Here is a 23,268-nt window from a genome sequence, read left to right on the forward strand (position 1 = left end):
TCTCGATCGAATTGATCACTTTATGCACAGTATTTGATTGACTCCGATTATATTTCTCGTCAAAAACGTATTAAAAACGCCAACCTTGGTCAAATAAAAATTTCATGGGATCTTCAATGTCATTATAACTGAGTTGGTACTTCCAGCATTCCGCAGTTTTAACAGTATTTGGTAATGTCTCATACTTTTCCTGATGAAATATGAGAGACAACTCCAAATAGATATTAAAATATGGCTGTTATCAATCAGAATTACGAAATCAAAGCCAATTTCTCATGTCCAATAAATTCATGCCCATTACAAAAACACATTTCCCAAATTTAAATTTATTATGAATTCAACTTTCATTATATATATACACACAGACAGGAAAATTGACAAAATATTTTAGTTTATAATGCAATAAACACATACATAAGCAAAAATTGCAATCTATTACAGAATGCCAATAACGCCTGTGCATGGCTGCACATGGCGCTTGAAAAATATCCACATTTCATTCTGCGCCTAATATTAGAAAATAGAAAAATCGTGTGTGCTCTCTTAGGTGAAATCATTTTTCAAGACGAAACACTAAAATACTCAACATTAATCAAGTGAAAATGTATAAGCTCTGAGAAAACTCTCTGGAAAAAAATTCTTGCAATAAATATTCAAGAATGAAGATGCAACAGTTCATTCAATACACTTGACCAAATTTTCACTCTTATAAACATTTGCTAAAGATAAAGATTCAGTTCCTGAACAACATTTTGCAAGAATATTCACAAGAAATATAAGACAAACATATACTCACCAGCTACTATAAATTAAAGAAAATATCTCAGCAAAGGTATATTGTACAGAAGGACCTTCCGAATCCAGACACTCATGATTTGGATTTACGCCCTTTATATATATAATACATCACCCACATTTTATTTCTTCTTTTACCATTCATCGATGGTGTCCACCGCGATTTTCAGACTTCTGGGAAACAATGATGGCAACTGCGTGTTTCAACGAGTGTGATTAGTCAGAAAGTCAGCTTTGACTAAAAGTACTTTTCTTTCTCAATTGTATATTTCAGAACTGCATACGAAATCTCAATGTTTTAGAATTTATCCAGCACTATTTTTATTTTATTTTTTTGTGATTATCTAAGTGAATTTCTGAACATGGCGAAATTGTCAAGTGACGTGGCAGGTACAAGCTGCAAACAAATGTAACGTCCTTATGTCTCCATGAAAAAGTTGAACTTTTGAAAAAAGCTAGAATGCAAAACATCAGTATGAATACTGAATAGAAATCATAAAATCTGTTTACGATCTTTAGAAACAAAGATTTCAGTTTTTTCCCCCTGAATCCAAGCAATAGCTACAAAATTTTTTAAAGGATAAGGAATATTTTTTCCACTACGGATAACTAGTAACAGTATGTAAACTAGACAGAATCTGTAATATTCCCAAATCAAGAATTGCTCAAGTCCTGAGGAGTCCGGATTTGATAGGTACGACTGTAGTTCTGTTCGAATCAAAATAGACATGAATCACAAAGGAAATAATGGATACGTAAAACCATTTATAAAAAATGAACCAATCAACCCAGCATCTGGAGGAGAGAGAGAGAGAAGCAACAAAATTTCAAAATAATATTCAACATTTTCTCAAGCAAAGTCCATGGCGATAGTTTTCCATGACATCTTATTTCAGCGAGCCTGTTAACTTTGCCTCAATGTATGTGAGATTCGACTGTACGCAAGTTTTGAATTTTTTTTTTCCTCTGAACTTTAAATGACCATAAAGAGCCATTTCAAGCCAATTTTTATCGTTTTTCTCAGTAAGACGACACACACACACAAAATTCCTCGCATTCCTATCGTACTGCAAGGAATCTGTTATTTCCCTTTTATGACTAGACTTGAAATGACTCCTGAGATATACTCTTTTCAAAAATACTCTTCTCAATATAAGTAAAAAAATATTACATAAATGCTTCAGGAATAACACAAAAATAACCCTCGTCATTTTTTTTTCAAACAAAATTTCACCACAGAGATTAAGACAACTATTCCACATTTCAATCAAACTGCCACAATCCAAAGAAAAACCATATACGTTATTACAATAAACCAGGGCTGGACAAATCCCAGGCGCCAGGTCTTACCATGGCAACCAGAAAATGTGGTATTGGTGCCTGGAATTTTGCATATGTGATTGCTAAATCATAGTTTAGGGACGGATCAAAATTTTCTGATTTCACAATACACTGTCTTCCAGCATGGGAAGAGGGTTATCAAGTCCCAGAAGAGTAAAAAAAAAACATTAAGACACTTTGTGTTGCAAAAAAACAAACATGCTTGGCTCCTATGAAATTTGGCAGGCACCTAAATTTCTCTTCTGATTTGTCAAGCCCTGTATATAATAAACAATTTTTTTTCCCCAATCAGAGCTGCACAGTAAAAAATAAAACATACGCGCAATACTAAAATTTCACAAATTCTTCTTTCGTAACGAAACAAAAATATCACTACAAGAACAGATAAAACATGTGCTTTTTTTTGTCACTTCATAACAAGACAGTTTTCGAATTAGACTTCATACATATATATACACCCAACACATATCTTAAAAAATATATTACTATACACATATTTAAAAAAACTAATTTTTTTTCTCCGCAATATTCAGTCACTATATCACATCAGATGATATCCAACCTCTGAAGAATATTTTCTCTATGACCTGAAGCAAGGATAGGTGATAGAAGTCTCTCTGCTTCGTCGATTCGCCTCTTGAACCGAAATCTTTCCAGGGCAAATATTTCCCATTCACCTTTTCTGTCATATATTTCTACAGGAAATATAGTGGTGAGCTCACTGTCATGTCGAAAGGCCACCTTCAATGATAAAAAGAATTAAATTGTAAACATTGTGTAAATAGGCAAAAGCAGCACAAACAATTTTAACGACAACCCTTGTGAACGGTGCTAAAATAGAGGAAGAAATTTAAAAGTTTGTAATTTTTCCATTTTCTAATATGCCGGCTGTGTGATTTGTCTTCATCTTCAGGTGAAGCCACCCATACAGGGTTGTAGCAAAAATTTTCTATGGGGAGGGAGTGACAAACATTTTTGCAACCAACCATTGAAATTTGATGGGTTTTTGTAACAGGAAATTTTTTTTTGTTTCTTACAAAATGTTGGGTGCTGCTCCCTACCTTGTTGGCCCTTTCTAGTTCTGGATCTGCACCTATACATCGGTACCAATCTGTAATTTGTCATATGACGAAATATTTCGCTACCGAAGAAAATATAATATGCAAATAACAGGGAAATTGGGATTTCTCTGGTTAACCATATAATCTGTTTTTCTGGGACAGAGCCATATTTTCCTGTAACTTTGACGCCCTCTATAATTTTAAAAAATAAAAATTGCTCCATCTCTTTCCATATTTTCAACACAAAGCCAACTTGAACTGTTATTCTTTACTGAAATCAAGCTGAATTATTATTACGACTATGAAAATTCATCTCAAATGAAATTCACCTTAATCTACTGATTCACAATAGCACTTCATTAATGTAGAAATGTACTCTCCGCTTGTTAATATCAGATTCCTCAAAAGACTGGTTATATTTTTGGAATGATTACAAGGAAGAAAATTTGTCTCTAGCCCCCCGATGGGACGCTCCAAGGGAGAAATATTCTGTTTCCATAGCTTAGTTGGCAGAACATTCGGCTGGCAAACAAGTGTCTGGTGCTTGGGTCCCTGCGGAGACAAATGAATTTTCTTTTTTGTAATCTTCCCCTCCAAAAATCAGGGTTGTTTGGTTTAAACCACGCTAGTTTTAAACAAGCGGTTTTCAACTCACGAAAAAGGCCTAAATATAATCCCCCACCCCTTAAAAATACCTCATTGGCTCATAATTATATATATATAGCCAACATGTTTTATTCTTAAAACATTTTCTATTCTTGGGGTACATTCTGATGGTATATCTTTAAACGGTGTAAGATGATACATGGTTTTTTTAAAAAAAAAAATCTCATAAAAGTAAATACAATTGAACAAACAATGTTTAGTTGATCCAAAATTCACTATTTCTCTGCTACTGATGAAGAAACTTCATATAGTTCGGAAATGTGTATAGCCGTGGTTCCTTTTTGCAATTTTGGGTCAACTAATGTTGGTTGTTCAATTGTCTTATCTAACCCAAAAAGTAATTTATTTCTACTCATAGAGACCTGAATATAAATTTTCTTTCATATTACCTTAGTTGCTGAAAATTACATACAGTATTAAAATTTCTCATTCTTACTGCATTTTCTAACTTTGGCTACATTCTGATGCCCTATCTTAAGCAAATTCATGAATGAAGATTGCATCGCATGTGGTGGTGGTGTATTATCTCACAGGCCTTTTTTCCTTTCACAAAGAAGCAACAACAGTAGTGACTTCACTGGCATGCTAAGTGCAGGTGGTCTTACAATCCAAAAGACCAGCTGCTCCTTAAGGACCAGTGTACTATAGTAGTTACATTACCTCATTTTCATTTTATTTCCATAGGAAGCAGCACATCTCGTACAGTATATCACCACCAGGTTTAATATAAAATTATCATTTTTACATATTTTTAGCATTACCCCGAGTTAATCAAGGTTCTACTCCACAGCAGTAAAAGCCTGAGGTTGGGGCCAGTTCGTGAAGTGACCGATGATCCCTGTCCAAATAATTTTCAGTTAAAAATTTTTTGAAATCTAGATGGGTCACAGTTTTGTTAGGATGTATAGTAAGTGATTAATAAAAATAATCAGCTATACACAAGGTGATTATAATTAAAGTTCTGATTCCAAAACACGAATAAGAACTGCTGTGGTCAGAATGGCTAGAAAATTTACATGGGTCCATTGCATGGAATTTTCTTTGGTGAAAGAAAAAAACTTTAAAATGTACAAGATGATGCTGTACTTGGCATCGTCATCATCTTCATCATAGCAAGGCTGGTCAAATCCAAGATGCCAGGGTGAGTAGAAAATCAGTTTTGGCACCTAAAATTTTATATGCATCCTTGCTAGAATGAAGTGTATATAAGTACTAGAATTTTTTTTTTTATTTTGTAATAGTGTGTCTTCCAACATGAAAATGGGTCATACAGTCCCGGAAAAGTAAAAAACTACCCAGGACTGTTTTTCTAGGGGAAAAACATGCTTCACTCTTAACAAATTTAGCTGGCACCTAAATTTTTTTTATTTGTTCAGCTCTGGTGGATAACACAACTTTTATCGAGATGCACATTGCAACACCAGTGAAGCAACTGCTGAAAAACCAGGGGTCTGTCCAGACTTTTTATAGGTTCCTGTTTTCATGAAAATTTCCCTTATTTTTGTGAAAAATAAGTAATTTTGTAAGAAGCGAAATAATCTAATCTATCACAAAAGAAATGAAATTCCAAATTTATGGTTTCATTAATTTTTATTTTGTGAAGGGTAAGGAAAATGGATCCAAATTTTGGCTGGACAGACCCCTGAGAACAATTTAGACAATAACAAGATAACACAACACCTGGCCATCATGTTTACCTTATAGGTGAACGCTACTATTACTATAACCCTTGTAACTTTTGACTTTGGGAAATTAAATCTGAAAATAAGACTTCATAAACCGAAAGGCGTTTTATGGGATCTATTTGTACAATTTCCAATTAAAATCAAATTTTATTTGTTTAGCAAATTCAATTTGACAGGAATAGACCATAAACATAATATGTAGAGAGAATTACCTTTGGATTATGCAACAGCTTGAAATAAAGGATAGACCAACATGTATAAAAAAATTCAAAGAAAAGAGAAAAAAAAAGGCTAAATGTGATGTGGACTTTAAAAACATTCAAGAAGTGCTCGCCTATAGCTCCAAAACGTGTTTTTTCTTTGAATTTTGGGATATAGGTTGGTCTATAAATTATTTCAAAAGATATTCCAATACACAAACCTTCGTAACGTGACCTGGCTTTGGTTTGATATCAGCCATACTTTGATTCCACCGCTTATTAGCATCGATGACCTCTGGCGATACGTCTGTAAAACTAACAATACTGATGGTACAATCTGCTCGACTATGTTTTGAATCTTCTGGTGCTACATTGACGGACCTCAGCCCGACAGTAACAGCGCTAAGAGCGTTGGTGAAACAAAGTTCAATGTCTGTCCTATCATCTTCGGATCCGAAATCTGATTCATTTTCACTTTCCGTTTCACTGATATGTCCCAATATGAATGAAATCAATGGATTTGAGCAGTTTTGACGGGATAGCCTCACCTCTGGAACAATGTCGTGATTATCCACAGGAAAGTCTGTTTCCCGAGTCGTTGGAAGACATTTCTCAGCGTGTTCATCATCACCATTCTGATGTGAATTGTTCTCGGAAACACATTTATGATTGCTATCAGCACTAGAGACACTACTGTCGCATTTGTTGTTCTGTTTCTTCTGTCGCCGCCTCCGTTTCTTGGAGCATTTCTTTAGCTCGCGGTTTTTACGATTAATAAGTTCTCGATTCAAAATTTCAGCGTTCCTTTGAACTCTCACCACAGACACAGTCAAGGAAGCCGAGGTCCTTTTGTGTTGTTTACGCTGGGGAGACTCCAAAGTCTTGACAGGAAGTGCCTTCGGGACACACTCCCGTGCCGTTGTCTCCACTCTAAACTCTGCCATGGGTTTATTAACAGGTTCAGCACTCGGTAATTGAATGTCACAACGATTCAGCATACTTTTCACTATCAACGATTGCTTCAACAGAGCGCTCATAGGTTTCATGTTGCTGTAGGTACCACGGAGATTGTTATACCTGAAATCCACGGGCATCATGACACAGTTGAAAGCATTATACTCGCTCGTGAAGGCCGGACGAATAGACCCGAGCATATCAATCAATACAGATTCGGTAGACATGTTATTTTCGTACGGCGTGTCGTATATTTTTATACCATAACTGAGGTATGGCTCACCGATTACACAGGCATTATTATTGTTTTCATTCGCCATCAAATGTAATTTCTCGTTTCTACCAGCTCCCAACGGGTTCCAAATCGAATCCCATATAGCACAGCACCTTTGTAAACAGGAAGCGAAATAACTCTGGAAATTGGGCGCCATCCTGTGAGGGTCTCTGTAACTAATATTCTCGTTGCTATCGAGGCACATCATAATCAATAACATCGACGAAAATACCTCACTCCATCGTGAAATTCATTTCTTTTTTTCAAATAGAGCATCTCATCTTCGAAGCGCGGAAACCATACCATACGTTAGGAGAGTTCTCGTTAGGCTTAACACAGTCGTCTTGAAGACAAGGCAAGAGAATAATATCGTAAATCAAACCTTTTCTGGAACAAATCGTATCTTTTACGAAAATATCTTCGTCGAATTCCTCGGCCATGGAACTAAAATTACCGGATACAACAGACATATTATCACCAAGATGCATTATCTTCCACTGTAAACGTAGCAATATTTTTATCTGAAGCCTTTTCTGCTGTGTAGGTGTGCTATTGCATCAGAAATCTAAACGGCCGTGACGTAAATGGCGGGAGGAGGAGGAGGAGGAGAAAACATTTCCAGATAATGATTAGGGTTTCCATGAAAGGAAAAAAAAATATTATTGGCTGCCATTTTCATGCAAGATAAAGAAATTTGGTGTCTTTTTTGGTTTATGTGGCTGGTGCCGAGAAGGCACGTGTGGTAGTTCCTTAGTGTTAATTCGCGTTTTTCGAAAAAAAAAATTGTTTTTTTTCTCGTTTTTTCTTTTCAACGTGTTTGAATTATTCTATACTTTTCTAGTGGTTCGGTGATTATTTATTTTGATATTTCGTAAATTATTTTTTCGATTTAAAGTGAAATCTTATAAAGTTCGGACTCAAGGTAAGGGCTCTGTTCCCCCACGTGGTTACAATGCCCTTCGCAAGAACAAGGATAATTTCATAGATTTTCTGGATAATAGTATTAAAGTGTTCCAAACAACCATGAATTCTGCCAAGTCAGAGACCTTCGCTTCGTCTAGCACAGGTAAGGTGCCTAACCCTTTTAATGTTTGGTCGTCCTCGATTTGCGACATGGATATCATCGATCATTCCGAACTAGCGTGTCTTTTTACTCTCAAACTTTCCGGTCCGCAAGCTATTCCGAAAACAAGACCTATTGATTTGAAGAAATACATTTGTGGCCAAATTTCAAACCCCAAAAATATTCATGAAATTCGCTTCACCCGTGCCGGTGAGCTTCTGATTACCACAGGTGATCCACAAATAGCTAAGGAGATCTTGAAGATAGTCAATATATTTGATATTCCTGTCAAACCTTTCCTTCTCACAGAATCCATCTCATCTAAATTTGTTCTCAATAATGTCCCTACTGATATTCCGGTTTGCGAAATCGCAGATGAGCTCCAAAGTGAAAACCTCCAGGTTATCAGTGTCCGTCGTTTCATCAAAGACAATAATCCCTTGCAGACGGTATTAGTCACGATTCTTGGTAAAAATATACCAAGTGAGGTTAAATTGTGGTTCCTAATTTTCCATCCACGCCGTTTCATAGATCAACCAAAACAATGCCAAAAGTGTTTTAACTATTCGCACAGAAAAAAGTTTTGCAGAGCTACTAATCAAATTTGCAAAAAGTGTGGTGGCGATAACCATGACTATGACCAATGTCAAAACTCTGTTTCTTGTATAAACTGCAAAGCTTCTCACTTTGCCACTGACCGTAATTGCCCGACATTTGTTTTTGAAGCGAAAGTCCTCAAATACAAAGCTGAAAATTATGTCCCCATAAACATTGCGCGAGCCAGGTGCAAATCCAATGATACGTCGTATGCTGGTCGAGCCAATATTTCAACTTCGTCGGACATTAACTCTTTGAAACAGGAGATCAGATCCCTTGTTCATGCAGAGGTAAACGCTCTTAGAGAAATCGTTCTCAAGGAGCTAAATGCCAGTCTCCAAGAATCTCTCCACAACTCAATTAAATCCTTGATACCGGTGATCGTGAGCTCAATTCAGTCATCACTCCGAAATACGTGCATGCCAGCTTCAGACGGTGCACTTATGGACATGGAGGCCTCCGGTCCTTCTGGTATAAACGTTAATGACACACTATCATCTGAGAAAGGTCTAATCTCCGATGTTTCTAGTGAATTCGAGTGTAATGATTTCTCCATTTCGCCCGCGGAAAGAGCGAAGCAACGCCGAACAATTAAAAGACAAAAAAAGGGGTCTGAGCCCCAATCCTGAACTTGAGTGCCCCCGCACCCGATCGTTATCAAGTAGATAGCGATGTTTTTTGTCTTTTTTGCCTTTGTTATGTGCGTAGTTTTTTTTCCCCCCTTGTTTTTCTTTCTGCATTCAGTGAAAAGATTTCATTGTTATTGTGCTCAAACTTGTTTTGTTGTTTTTTTTTCCCTCCCCTAAAGTCGGTTATTTTTATGTTTTTTCCTTACCTTTTTTTTTTTACTATTTGCTATATAATGAATAATGTTGACAGTAATATCAAGATTATCTCATGGAATGTTAGGGGTATTTCATCTAAATATTTAGCGATACATAATTATATGTTAGATTATGATGCTTTATGCTTTCAGGAATCTTTTTTGAAGCCATCAAAAAATTTCTTCCTTCCGGGTTATCATATCTATCGTGCTGATAGACCTGACGATTTCGGGGGTGGTCTTGTACTTGCAGTTCGTTCAATCTACCCCTCCCAATTTATTTGGAAAAGAGTGGATTCATCGTTTGAACTCCTTATTGTCAAAATATTTTTTACAGATCGTCCGTTATACCTCATCAATGCTTACCGGCCCTCATCTCCTTTCTCTTTCACAGCTATTAATGAAATTTTCAATTTTATTTCCGGGGACTTTGTTCTTCTTGGTGATTTTAATGCCCATTTCTCTGCGTGGAATTCGCATTTTGATTTTACAAGCTCCTCTGTAACAGGGCTCCTCTTTTTGAGTATTTACATCGTATTAATAGGGCGGATAGTCCATTGTGTAGCCATTGTAACAATTTGGAAACTGCTTCTCATTTTCTTTTTTATTGCAGTCATTATGATTCTGTGCGTAATGCTACTTTCCGCAATCTTCATTTTCCGGTCTCTTGTTGGCGAGATTTTGCGTCGACTCCTCCTAATATTATTATTCCTCTCTTTGAACGTTTCGTCACTCGTAGTTCCCGTTTCGTCTAGTTGTTGGTATTCAAGTTTCATCCTATCGATACTCACTATATATATATGTGTGTGTGTGTGTGTGTATATATATATATATATGTATGTGTATAAATTTTTCAGTATTACTATTCTTTGCTTTGTTTCAATACTTTTATTGTTGTCATTATTTGTGCTATGATTCTTATGCTTTTGTTGTTGTCATCACCTGCGACAATGTATTATTCATGGTTTTTGTTATCATTCAATTTTGACAATTATTATTTTTTTATTATTATTATTGACTATTAATGTATAATTGATAGGCATAATTTCTTTTTTCTAATTTCCTAGATGTTTTTGTTATGATCCTGGCATCTCTATTCTCAATTTTTTTTTTTTTTAATGATCAGGGGATGGTCATAGTAGCCGAGAGCCCTGTATAATTATTATTGTATTGTATTGTAAGAAATTTGGTGATTGGTGATAAACTGTGAGAAAGCTTGATTTCGAAACAAACGATTCAAATAATATTTCAGGGCGAATTAATAATTTTTAAAAAAATTTTTTCGGAAATATTTGAAAAGAACTTAAATTAGATCGAAAATGGTTTCCGGAATATGCCAAGTCAGCCAATACATCATACCAGTTTTAGCGAAAATTCTAGTGGAAATGTGCCAAATAGTTGATCAGTTTTCCGAAATGAAGTGAAATTTTTTGGGAACGGAAATATTTATTAATTTGCAAAGTAATAAAATTTATATTTTCTTACTATTTTGAGCAAAAAACTACTTTTTTCAAAAGTTTTTTTTTTTTTCCTTCTTTATCCTACAGGAAAAAGCCTCAACAGCTAATAGCTCTGAATAATAATAATTGAAACGTTTTTTTCCATCTTTCTACGAAATTTTAAGTATCTTGGTCAAAACCGTTCAGATCTCGGCACCGATATGTCAACATGTGAGTTAAATTGCTTTATTTTTTCTATATTTTGTATTCGTTCGCTGTTGCGTGAAAAACAATGATTATTTTAAGGAATCTTTAATTGGGTTTCTCTTTTTGAATTGGGATGAAATCATTTTCTTGTTAGACATTACAATAATTTAATTTTGATTTTCCATGTTTGGATCTGACGTAACGAAAGTAACAGCTGCAGTGGTTAAGGGGAGTGGTTCTCAAAGTGTGATGCGTCTAGTCCCACAGATGGCTACTTGTGTCCTTTCCTGGAACGCGTGAGCATCCATTACAATGATTGTTTGTAGCTCGAGTCAGCTTCTTTATACATGGATGTCGGGTACAGTGTGTAATGAGAGCGACTGAGTGCTTGTTTAAGGCACGAGGGGGGGGGGGAATCCCCCCTCGAGGGGTTGGCACACCAACCTCTCGATGAGTATTAAAAAAAAGGGTGCCATTTTGAATTGGAAATAAATTGTAGGTCCCGGGGGGGGGGGTCTAATTAGCCCTCGTGTGCACAAAATTTATTGTGGTGCAACAAATATGATCAAATGTATGAATGAACAAAAAAAGTTTTTTGCTTGCTAAAGTACATATTTTCACATGAAAACGTGACGAGGCAGCTTCTGAAAAGGACCTTTCTTGTGCCATACAGAGTTACAGTAGCATCAGAGCTTAGGGTGTTCAAGCATCCACAGTATTTTTTAGCACTGTCTGTCTGAGCACCCCAGAAGAAATCGAAATATTTAAAGACCAAATTCACAGCAACCCACAGGTCAAATTCTTCTGATGCCTCTGCTGAGAAATATTATACAGTCAGCGCTCGATATAGCAACCCAATTCATCCTGTCAAAAATGGAATTTAATAAAACATACATGATAATAATCATGTTCTATGAAAAGATTCAGGACTTATCCTACTGGTCTCATCCTGACGTGCAACAATTGACAGCAAAAATAGAGACATTGACAATGCAAGTTGACGCACTATGCAGATCTTGGGAAAAATGTAGATAACCATAATGCCTGTACAATCGAAACTGCTACAAAGATTCAAACTCCACAAGGTTTCAAAACAATCTTTGCTGGTATCACAGTGAGTTCAGATCCAATGTTCATAAGTGTGTGTGCATATGCAACCATGTAGTTTCTATTTGGGAAACGACCACACAAACCAGCAACTGATGGTGATGAGGGAGTTGGTTCTAATGAAATTTTGTTATATTGAAGAGTCCCTTCAGTCCCTTGGCATTCGTTATAATGGGATTCAGTGAACCAATTTGATTTGAGAGTTTTATCCCTCTATAACAGCAGTTTAATTTGCCATTAGATGAAGAAGGAAAATGACTTTTTCTTTCTTCTAAATTTTGGTTCGAATTTACTCATATTTATATGTGTTTGTATACAAAATCGCACTCAGACTCGATAATAATACAGTTATCATTGGCCCCACCTATTTCATAATTGCAGGGCATTGCTGTATTTCAAAATTACATCACATAAAATTTAAGAGAAGGTGAATAATAAACAATTATCTGCTACCAGGTGTACAAGTATGAAATGCGGATTTTTTTTCAAAAAAAAAACCGTTAAATTCGGAAGAATGATAAAAAGTGCTTTATTCAAAGTATGCTCCATTGCTTGTTATACATTTCCCCCATCTTTCCTGAAATTTGTGAATACCACGCCAGTAAAAATCTTCCCCTTTTGCTGCGAACTATTCATCGAGCTATTTTTTCACATCTTCGTACGAACCAAAGCACTGCTCAGAAAGCATGTGACCCATTAATGCAAACAAGTGGTAATCGGAAGGAGCCAAGTCTGGTGAGTAAGCCGCATAGGGTAGAACTTCCAGCTGAGTGCTTCCAACGTGCCGCGAACCGCTTTTGCCGTATGTGATGGAGCATTGCACATTGACCATTGAACATTGTCAAGGAGCATTTCACATTGTCATGGTTCATTGCGATTAGAAACAGCTTGTTGACTAATGCCCAATTGCTCTGCGAGTTGTTTTTGTGTCTGTGTAGTATCATCTTCATCCAACAATGCTTCTAATTCCTCATCTTCTTTTTTTTTTGGTGGTTTTCCATGTTCCTTGTCTGCAACATCGAAGTCGCTTTTGAAACACTGAAACCATCATTCACACATATCTTACGATGGAGCATGTTCACCATAAGCTTCTCGAAGTAATCGGTATGATTCAGCAACAGTTTTCTTCAAATGAAAACAAAAAAATGAATGCTGTCCGCGAATGCTCTTTGTTCAGTATAACTTTCGACATATTGAACACAACAATACAACACTATGCACACACTTTTCCAATTTATCACTCGTGCGCATCTGACACTTGTTGATGACACAACAAAATGGCGCAGTGTCAAATCTTTGTAGCACAAACTGCATTGGTGCACTATCTGTTTTCTGAAATCCGCATTTCATATTTGTATACCTGGTAATATGCCTGATTATTACTATGTGGTTTTTGTAGTCGGTTCGTTTGATCTGTTACATAAATTTTCTAACATGTTTCTCCATAGCTAAGGTAGAGAAGCGTGCTCAGCCGCATTGGGAAAATCCTGATCCATGTAACAAGCCAAAACTATTCCTTTATAACAGTCTCACAAGGAAGAAGGTTTGAATCTTTTGTGTTTTCTTAAAAAACTATTTGTTGTAACAGCTTTAAAATTTTAAAACCTTGTTTGAATGAATCAATAATTATAGGGTTTTTTCCAAGTACAGTGATACCTTGGCTGGTGAAGATAATTAGTTTCAGAATCATGTTTGTGAGCCAAAATCATGAATGCAGTTTAAAAAAAACCGTAATTCTTACGTGTTCTTGAGAGATCAGCATGATCCTCCCAGGGAATTTGTTGCTGGTAAGTGCTGGTAAACATCCATGCCCGAACCTGGATTGGAACCCAGACCTTCACAGTGAGAGGCTAGCTCTCTAACCACTCGACTTCCAGGCGGCAAGATTCGCATTGATTTTTTATGGAAAATTGTTTAATTCTTTCCAGTCACTGCCCAAAATTTAAATATGGATTTTTTTTTTAAATGTCAAAAGGACAGAAACTGACCAGAGGCTGAAATGAACAGCTTCAAAATTGATTAATGACAATTTACAGGAAGATGAAATAAGTGAAGATCTTTTCGTTTTACACTATGTACAACTAATATTTAGTGGATTAAAGTTGGGGTGTTGACACAACACAGTCAAGTTCATGAGTGTCCCCATCCATTTGTGATTCGTCAGCTCATATTTCTATGTCTAATACATGCAGGAGGAAAAGATAAGCTCCTTGAAAATCCAGACTGTTCAGCTTAATACCAAACAGTCTTGTACTGAAAGAACACTTGCTCTGAAAACATAGGCTCTCTTTTTTATCTATACATTTTCTACTAGCTGAATTTTACATTTTATATGAAATGGTTGAAAAATTTTCAGAAAGAGAAGTGGTGGTACATCTGTAAAAAAGATTCTGAGGTGGACATAAGTTAATCAGGCTCAAGCAACAGTAATTCCGATGATTGATAAAAAAATTCAGCTCATGACACGGGTGTTTTATTCTACCATGATATCAATAGCAACAAAAATATTCATTAGCCGAATCCGTATTCATTAGCAGAGGCAGAAAAATCTCGGAAAAAATCTTTGATAGCCAAACAATTTGTATTCCAAGGCATTCGTAAGCTAAGGTATCACTGCATAAACCATTGAAATCAGACCATTTTTGTTTTGTTTTGGTGTTCTTAATTTGTGAATATTTATGATAATTATATAGTGTCATTTCTTTCAGGAACTCTTTGTCCCACAGAACGGCAATAAAGTTTTGTGGTATAGCTGTGGACCAACTGTTTACGATGCATCTCATATGGGCCATGCAAGGTTCTTATTTGAAGTGGTTTTCGCTCACTTCTGTCTTTGATGCTATATGTTTTGCATTGTGTTTTTTCCTATATTTTTCTTAATGAAGTTTGAATTTAATTTTAATGCATATATATTATTTTTAGGTCATATATATCATTTGACATCCTGAGAAGAATCTTGTCGGAATACTTTGGTTATGATGTATTCTACGTCATGAACATTACTGACATAGATGATAAGGTGAAATATTTAAATGCATTAATGTATGCATGATACTCTTAAATAACATTCTCTTTAAAACTTTTTTATTCCTGTGTGCAGTCCTATTTTTTCTCTGTGTAGTATTAAAATGCTAAGTCTCTCTGTATAGAGCAAGCTGACCTCTCTCCAACATGATACTTACATAACAAACATCCAAGCATGTATCATATTCACTTTCAAAATATCAAAGGCATGTGACAGCACCAGCAGAACATGAAACAATTGCAACTCTGACAACATAAACGCAGTAAGGTCATACACATGTAACATATTCCGGTATGTATCAATTTATTAGAAATTTGGCAAAGGAATCTGTACAACGTCCATGTATGATTAAGTGGTAGTAGTAGTAGTATTGAAATAGTACCATATCACTGCTGTGTAATTGATGGAAATTTTCTGTGCCGGCTTAGAGTAAGCATTACTTGTAACTTGTGGTTTCAAACAGTGATAGATGCACTTTCGAAACCACAAAAACAGTGATAGATGCAATAAGTTCTGTTTAACAAATACAGTAAAATCCCTTTTTTGCAAACACCAGTAGGACAAGAGAACTTTTTCATTAAAAGAGGGGTAGCTGTTGTTATACAAGGGAAATTATTTGATCGTAAAATGAAGGGGTTTCCACATCTGAGGTGTGACTGTGGCCAAAGTACTTTAGAATGCTGATAAAGTCTCTTAAAAGAAGACTTCTACCTTATTAAAGAATTGTTTCTTATTCTAAGAAAGAATTCTTTCCAAAGTCTTTTCAGGAGTCAGTGATGTGATGTCGAGGATGAAGCTTTTATTATTGTTTTGATACCTGATTATTAGTCAAAACGTTTCACAGTTTATATTCTATCTATATGCACACCAATTTTAACTCTCATGCCAAAATTTTCATTTTTCTCTCCAGATTATCAAGAGAGCAAGACAGAATTACTTATTGGAAGATTACGCAAACAAGGGTCATCCACTAACTAAAGTAATCGGCGATGTCCAGGATGCTATTGGAGTTAGTGTGTTCTTCATCTAAATTATCCATTTTCAAAGTATTCACCAAGCAATGTACACCAGAACCCCACTAATTTGAACCATGTTGATTCGATGAAGTGAGAAAGTTGAATCAACACATAAAAATAAATGCTCATAAATTCTGTATTGCAACACATATTTTACATATTGTTAATGAATACATGATTCTACCCTATAAAATGATGAATTATGCATAGTTGTCTTGAAAAAAACAAATCTATCTTTATCTGAGGAAGGGATGATACCTAGCAGACAGTGCAGTGCATAACCATTGTCTCTCAGCAACACAATCTGTATTTGGTTGTATTATCATACTGCTCCATGTATTGAAGAGCAGTTTTAAAGAAAACCACATCTTTTAAACGAGTCTTTGGTGATGGAGGACATAACCTAATCAATTGTTTCCCAAATTTTTTGTTCCATCGTTTTATCATCTTGCAAAAAATTTTCTTGTCCTCCCCCCACATCTCTAGTCAACCCATGGGATCCTATGTTATACTTATAGCTTCTACCGTCCCCTAGGAATTGTTAAATTGAAAATTGAACACTTTTCGGGAAACACTGATCTAACTCATCGCTTGACTAGTCATTGCCAGTTGTGAAATTCTGGAGATGATTTCTGCATCTGTGAAAATTTCATAACTGTTACATTCTAATGATAGCATTTCACCCACATATTTTTCCTTTGATTCTTCGTAACCAGGTATTTCTTTTAAAAGCTGGAGGACTTCATCGGATTCTTTTGTTGTTTCTCAATTATTGTCAAAAGCATGTTTTGGTCATAACTTGCCTACAATGCCCTTCCAATGCAAGTTATCACTCTCTCAAATAACTCATTTATTGCATTATTGAGAAAAATAGATAAACATCAGGTTTTTATTGACTGTCATTGTTAAACAGAATTACCTGGTCTGTAATTCTTATACCACCTATAGGAATATTCACCATTATTACAGTTTTAAATAAAACGTGTTTAAAAGAACCCTGGTGATCTGTGAACAGGTCCCAGTTCCAATCAGTTTGGATTAGCAGGGAGGGAGGTGTCTCGTGTAATATTAATACATTTCTGTGTGAGCGTTTCATCTTATCTTGGAATGCTTGCTGTAGGTAATTTTTGCAGTTCCTCTACTTGTGTTTCATTTAGAACACTTATGTTATTACTTTAGGTCTTTTTTTATGGATACGATATTGAATTTTATTTTTGATTTGTTAAAACACTACTTATTGAAATGCTTAATGCATCAAACACTTGTCAAACTTTTCAATCATTGTTTCCTAAAGTGAACAGTATTACCCTTTATGGGAGGAGGGGGTTATGGAACAGACCGGGGCCAGCAAAATTTCCAGTTACAATATGTTATCTAATGTGTTCGCTTAGCAGAGGGAAGAGGAAGCCCTGAGAGCATTTTTTTAAGTGTGGGGAGATAATGAGACGTATGTTTCGAAGACTGAAAGAGGAAGGTTTTATGAATGTGTTAATCAGGGTTTCTGTAACTTGAGTTGGGGACACTCAGAGACTACTGGCCTATACAAGGGGAAAATAAGATCAGAGTATTATTTTTTTCCAGTGAAAAGCGATATCCCCTCCACACAGGAAAAGATAAAAAAATATATACTCTTCTCCCTCCTTGTGAAAAATCCTATGTGCACTACTCACTTGTACCACCCCTCTTTTTGATTGATTGCCATAGTTTTCAAAAGTTGGAACAATTGCAGCGGACAATACAACATCTTGTTGCTTTCTTCATCATTCCATGTTTCTCTTGTCGGTTTACTTAAATGAAAACAAAATTTGATTGATGTAAAACTATAATACTATAATATTCATATTTTTTTATTAAAAACAGTATTCATTTTGGTTAGTGTCCACCTTTGTTGCTAGTTTTCATTCATTGAATGAAAGGATCAAAAGTAGTTCCATTAAAAACCAATTTTCAATGTGAGATTTATCAGATCCTTGCTTAGATTTGGCTGATATACTTGGAGATTGATGTATGTATGTATCATCTGATCTTCATACTAAATTTCTATATCCTAGTATTGTTAAACTTATTATTTTGTAAAGGGAAAAGTTTTAAACTGCTATAATGACATATTAGCGGTGATATTCATAAAAATGTTTGTGTGTGATATATTTACAGCCTGTTATGAAGCAGCTGGCAGAAACTGGCGATTCCGACAAAAAGAGCATGTTAGAAAAGATAATTTTAAAGACGAAGAACGCTTTGAATAGTGCTCAGCAAGTTTCCTTAGAAAATGGAGTGTCTGCAGATGTTGAAAGGGTTAGTTTTGATTATGAATGATTATCCACTTAGATTTTGCAACTAATTTTCATCCTTTAAGAAGAAAACGTTTTGCCACTAGTTTTTTGAGTAAACACAGTTGGTATGATAACTTTTTTATTTACACTTTACAGTAGTCTTACAAATAATTTTCATAGGGAAATAGGGACTATTGCATTTTTTAACCCTGCCTGATCCTGTGTATAAATGAATATTTATGACAAAAATACATGTGGTCAAAAAACCCATTGTACCAATTTATTTCCTCAATTTTATTTTTTGCTGTTTTAAAAAGTATATCTTTTAGTGTCATTTCAGTACAAAATAGGGCTATACAGGGTGATTCAGAAAAGATGGGAAAAATTTTAAGAGGTAATAGTACACACCAAAATACAAATAATTGTCATTGAAGAATGCATGGTTTAACATGAAACACAAATGCACAAGCATGTTTCGAAACGGCCCCTCCACAAACTGCAATCCTGTTGAAATTCATCGGTTGAAAAAGAACACCATGAATACACATGTAAGCTGGGGAAGAAGAAGAAACTGTATGCAAATCTATGTCACAGTGAATAAAAGGCATGGACACCAGCCCAGTGAAGTTATTCCAGCGTGCAACCGTTCTAACAGTTGTGACGTATGGGATACTGGCATACTTTAGTAATACTGAGTCAGCACCTTTTATTCACTGTGATGCAGATTTGCATACAGTTTTTTCTTCTTTCCCCAGGTTACAATTGCATGCATGGTGTTCTTTCTCTCCTGATAAATTTCAAAAGGAATACTCTTTTAGAGTTTGCGGAGCAGCTGTTTCAAAACGCACTACAGCATTTGCATTTCATGTTAGATCATGCATTCTTTGATGACAATTGTTTGTACTGGTGTGTGTTGTCACCTCTTGAAGTTTTGCCCAACTTTTCTGAATCTCCCTGTATAAGTTTAGTAATTTTTTTTATCTATAAAGCGTTTGTCTCTTGTTTGTATCATTTTTTAAGAGTTGCTGAACTTTTATATGCTTAAAGATTTATAAGATTGCACATAAATTGGGAGGAAATTAGAAATAAAATTCAAGGTAAAACTAATTCATCTCTGCTAAGCAAGATTTTATCTGTTTATACACAACATTAGAATCCAGGCAAACTGTATAGTTTACTCTTAATTAACCATTTTAGCTAATTGAAAAATCCACTCTAATTGATTGAATAGCTGCATTGATATATTTTTTCAATTGAAAATATGCTAACAGCACCAATTTACATCAGTTTTTTTAATACTTTTTTTTATGAGGTGTGAACTATCGAGGGTTAAAGCCAATTTTTATGATGCTGCGACATCCCAGAATCTATGTAGCATAAAAAATTCCATAACACAGTGCTAATTTTCACTGTTTTCAAAAATTTATTAGGAAAAGCTCATGATAGGCATAGCAAATATGTAAAATGATTGTTGAAAAAAATGTTGATATATTTCTCTCTCTCTCTCAAGAAAATGTGAGAACAGATCTGCTTCCATAAAAGGCATCACAATTTTTTTTTCAATTTTTACGAACTTTTTTAAAATTTCTGCAAAGTAACCCACAGGAGCAGGTTACTCTGTACCACTTAATACAGTTGACGCTTGATTTTATGAACTGTATGTTTTTAATAAACTAATTAACTAACTAATCTTCTGGTCTCAACAATATATTATTTCTTTAAACTATTTTTGGGTTCATAAAAATGAGTGTCGACTGTATAATGATTATTTCTAAGCAAGACTATATTTTGGAGTACTGTTGACCCACTTAAAACTTATTTTGTTACCACTATGTATTATGGGAAACTGACAGGAAATTGATTTTTTTGTCTTAGAGATGGGAGGAATACTTGGCTACTGTTTGGCCTGGCCGAATAATGCTTAGGTATTCAGCCCAATATCTGTTTAAATTTAAGTACATCAAACTAATTTTAAAAAATCATATGAATTGGAATTTTTCCCATAAATTAAAAATTTACTGATTATATTTTATCGCGGGGTGTATATGCCTTTCTGTGAAAGAGGTTATGTCAGTGTGAATTTATGGAATAAGGAAAACAGGAAACTGAAAATAGAATCCTACTGCAATAAGGTGAAGAATGTACCTAAACAAGATACATATTGAGCTACTGAAAGAAACAAAAGGGGGCAAACAACATCTAAAGAGGAAAAAAAGTCATAAATTTTATGATGCATTACTAGTTGGGTGTAAATAATGGTTGACACATTCTCTTAATTAGATGTAAAAAAATCAAAAAAAATTAATTTTGTAAGTAATATTAGTACAATAAATTTTAAATTTGATTCTCAGTATTGTGGCAATAAGAATCTTTCAATTACAAGTTTTTTAATATTTGAATAATAAATTTCATTGTCAAAATTCAATATCAATCATTTGAAATTACAAATAATTTTATTTTCAATTAAAAACACAAATTTTATTTATAATTAGTGAATTTTAAGAAAATTGATGTTCATACAAAAAAATTACCTTAATATTCATTATTTGGCCATGTCACTATTTGTCCCATCCTTGGTCTTGAACAGAAAAAATATAAGAATTCACAAAAGTATAACTCATCTCGTTTAACATGTAAATATGAATGAAATTAGATATTATTTTATCAACAAATGAGAGACAAATTTGGTTATTAATATCAATTGTGCGATCTGAATTAAGTCTAAAACAAAGTGTAAAAAAAATTGTGTGGTTACTTTGCATGACTTTTTGGGTGGTGCAAAGTAGCCCCAGTTTTGCTCAGAACATAACTATAAAATTACTATCGATCATATGATGGTTAATAGCCAGGTAATTACAAATTTATAAGTGATTTAAATAACAATTAGTTTCTAGAAAATTAAAAAAAAACAAATTTTTCTTTCTAATTAAGTTGTTTTGTGATAGCAAAATTCACCTTTTTCTTGATAAAAAATTCTATGCGGAATCAAGCAACACAGATAGGTTTATCAAACAATATCCAAAATGTTGGATGCATCACTAACTCTAATACATGAGTTAACTGATAGGGTCTCCCTGGTAGGCAAAATCGAAACTGTTTGGAAATTTTCATTAGAATAGCTGCTAGGCAACATGGAATTTTTTTTTTTCTTCTGGATTGGTGCAAAGTAGCCCCGAATTACAGTATTGCAGATAACCATGCATTATCATTTCAGTAAGTTATTATCAACAGCTAATTATTTTGCAGGATGTGAGGAATATACCATTTTTAATATATGTATATTTTTTGTGATGGCAAATTTTTCTTCTCTTTTTTTCACCCATAAGTTGATTGAAGAAGCCAAAGATGTTTTGTGCAATATGTTGGATGATGCATATGGCTCTACAGTGATGGAAAATTCCATATTCTCATCACTTCCAGCCAAATGGGAAGAAGAATTCTATCATGACATGGAAGCTTTAAATGTGAGGAAGCATATATTTACATAAATATAATAACTTCCTTTTGATTTAAACTGATTTCGCTGTCTATTCTTAACATGGCCCCCACACAAGGGTGGGGGCTGACAGGGCTCCAACCTGGGGGGTGGGGGAGGGATAGTTCTTATCATTTATTTGTTTTTCACACTATGAATTCACTTTTTTGGGGGCCATGAAAAATCTTATCAGGGTCCACCAAAGATACTAGTCTAGGGGTGCTGCTGCACTATGCGGAGGCCATAATTCTGAATTCTAACTCAGTAGAAATCTAAAATGCATATATATATATATATATATATAAACTGAAGAGCCAAAAAAATTGGTACAGGCATGCGTATGCAAATAAAGAGATATGGAACCAATCAGAGTATGACGCTGCGGTCGGCAACGCCTATATAATACAACAAGTGTCTGGCATAGTTGTTAGATCGGTTACTGCTGCTACAATGGCAGGTTATTGAGATTTAAGTGAGTTTGAACGTGGTGTTATAGTCGGCGCACGAGAGATGGGACATAGCATCTACGAGGTAGCGATGAAATTTGGATTTTCACGTACGACCATTTCACGAGTGTACCGTGAATATCGGGAATCCGGTAAAAAATTAAATCTACGACAACGCTGCGGCCGGAAAAAGATCATGCAAGAATGGGACCAACGACGAGAATCATTAAACGTGACAGACGTGCAACCCTTCCGCGAATTTCTGCAGATTTCAATGCTGGCCCATCAACAAGTGTCAGCATGAGAACCATTCAACAAAACATCATCGATATGGGCTTTCGGAGCCAAAGGCCCACTCGTGTACCCTTGATGACTGCACGACACAAAGCTTTACGCCTCGCCTGGGCCCGACAATACAGACATTGGACTGTTGAGGACTGGAAACACGTTGCCTGGGCTGACGAGTCTCAGTTCCAATTGCTTCGAGCTGATGGACGTGTACGGGTATGGAGACAACCTCCTGAATCCATGGACCCTACATGTCAACAGGGGACTGTACAAGCTGGTGGAGGCTCTGTGATGGTATGGGGCGTGTGCAGTTGGCATGATATGGGACCCCTGATACGTCTAGATACGACTCTGACGGGTGACAGGTACGTAAGCATCCTGTCTAATCACCTGCACCCATTCATGTCCATTGTGCATTCCGACGGCCTTGGACAATTTCAGCAGGACAATGCGACACCCCACACGTCCAAAATTGCTACAAAGTGGCTCCAGGAACACTTTCTGACTTTAGACACTTCCGCTGGCCACCTAAA

At 35.3% G+C, this 23,268-nt stretch overlaps 2 protein-coding genes across 3 annotated transcripts in view; one reads left to right on the top strand and one right to left on the bottom strand.

Annotated features, from left to right (window-relative positions):
• Positions 1–306: 306 nt before the first annotated feature.
• Positions 307–7,562, bottom strand: LOC149078355 (uncharacterized). The gene is made up of 2 exons (XM_089242007.1): positions 5,970–7,562; positions 307–2,877 (listed from the first exon to the last, which is right to left on the bottom strand). The coding sequence occupies exons 1-2, from the start codon at positions 7,194–7,196 to the stop codon at positions 2,683–2,685; spliced, it is 1,422 nt and encodes a 473-aa protein (XP_089098133.1). The 5' UTR covers positions 7,197–7,562; the 3' UTR covers positions 307–2,682.
• A 113-nt stretch (positions 7,563–7,675) lies between these two features.
• Positions 7,676–23,268, top strand: part of CysRS (cysteine--tRNA ligase, cytoplasmic) — a 29,665-nt gene continuing 14,072 nt past the window's right edge. Inside the window, exons 1-8 of one of the 2 annotated variants that reach the window (XM_089242005.1) lie at positions 7,676–8,042; positions 11,007–11,129; positions 13,661–13,755; positions 14,921–15,009; positions 15,135–15,231; positions 16,148–16,246; positions 18,408–18,548; positions 21,853–21,990. In XM_089242005.1, the coding sequence (XP_089098131.1) occupies positions 11,120–11,129; positions 13,661–13,755; positions 14,921–15,009; positions 15,135–15,231; positions 16,148–16,246; positions 18,408–18,548; positions 21,853–21,990 (669 nt within the window). In that variant the 5' untranslated portion in view covers positions 7,676–8,042; positions 11,007–11,119. The remainder of the gene's footprint in view (positions 8,043–11,006; positions 11,130–13,660; positions 13,756–14,920; positions 15,010–15,134; positions 15,232–16,147; positions 16,247–18,407; positions 18,549–21,852; positions 21,991–23,268) is intronic. The other variant, XM_089242006.1, reaches the window with a different exon arrangement.

The sequence above is a fragment of the Pholcus phalangioides genome, unplaced genomic scaffold (genome assembly GCF_987345545.1).
Source record: "Pholcus phalangioides strain wild (caught in Gottingen) unplaced genomic scaffold, Ppha-v1.0 ptg000014l_1, whole genome shotgun sequence".
NCBI lineage: Eukaryota > Metazoa > Arthropoda > Arachnida > Araneae > Pholcidae > Pholcus > Pholcus phalangioides.

What these genes read in the sequence shown, in the direction of transcription:
- LOC149078355 (XM_089242007.1), bottom strand. Translation starts at nt 7,196, where the DNA reads ATGTTATTGATTATGATGTGCCTCGATAGCAACGAGAATATTAGTTAC. An exon ending in AGCCAGGTCACGTTACGAAG is followed by an intron (nt 2,878 to 5,969) that starts GTTTGTGTATTG and finishes TTATCATTGAAG; the next exon opens with GTGGCCTTTCGACATGACAG.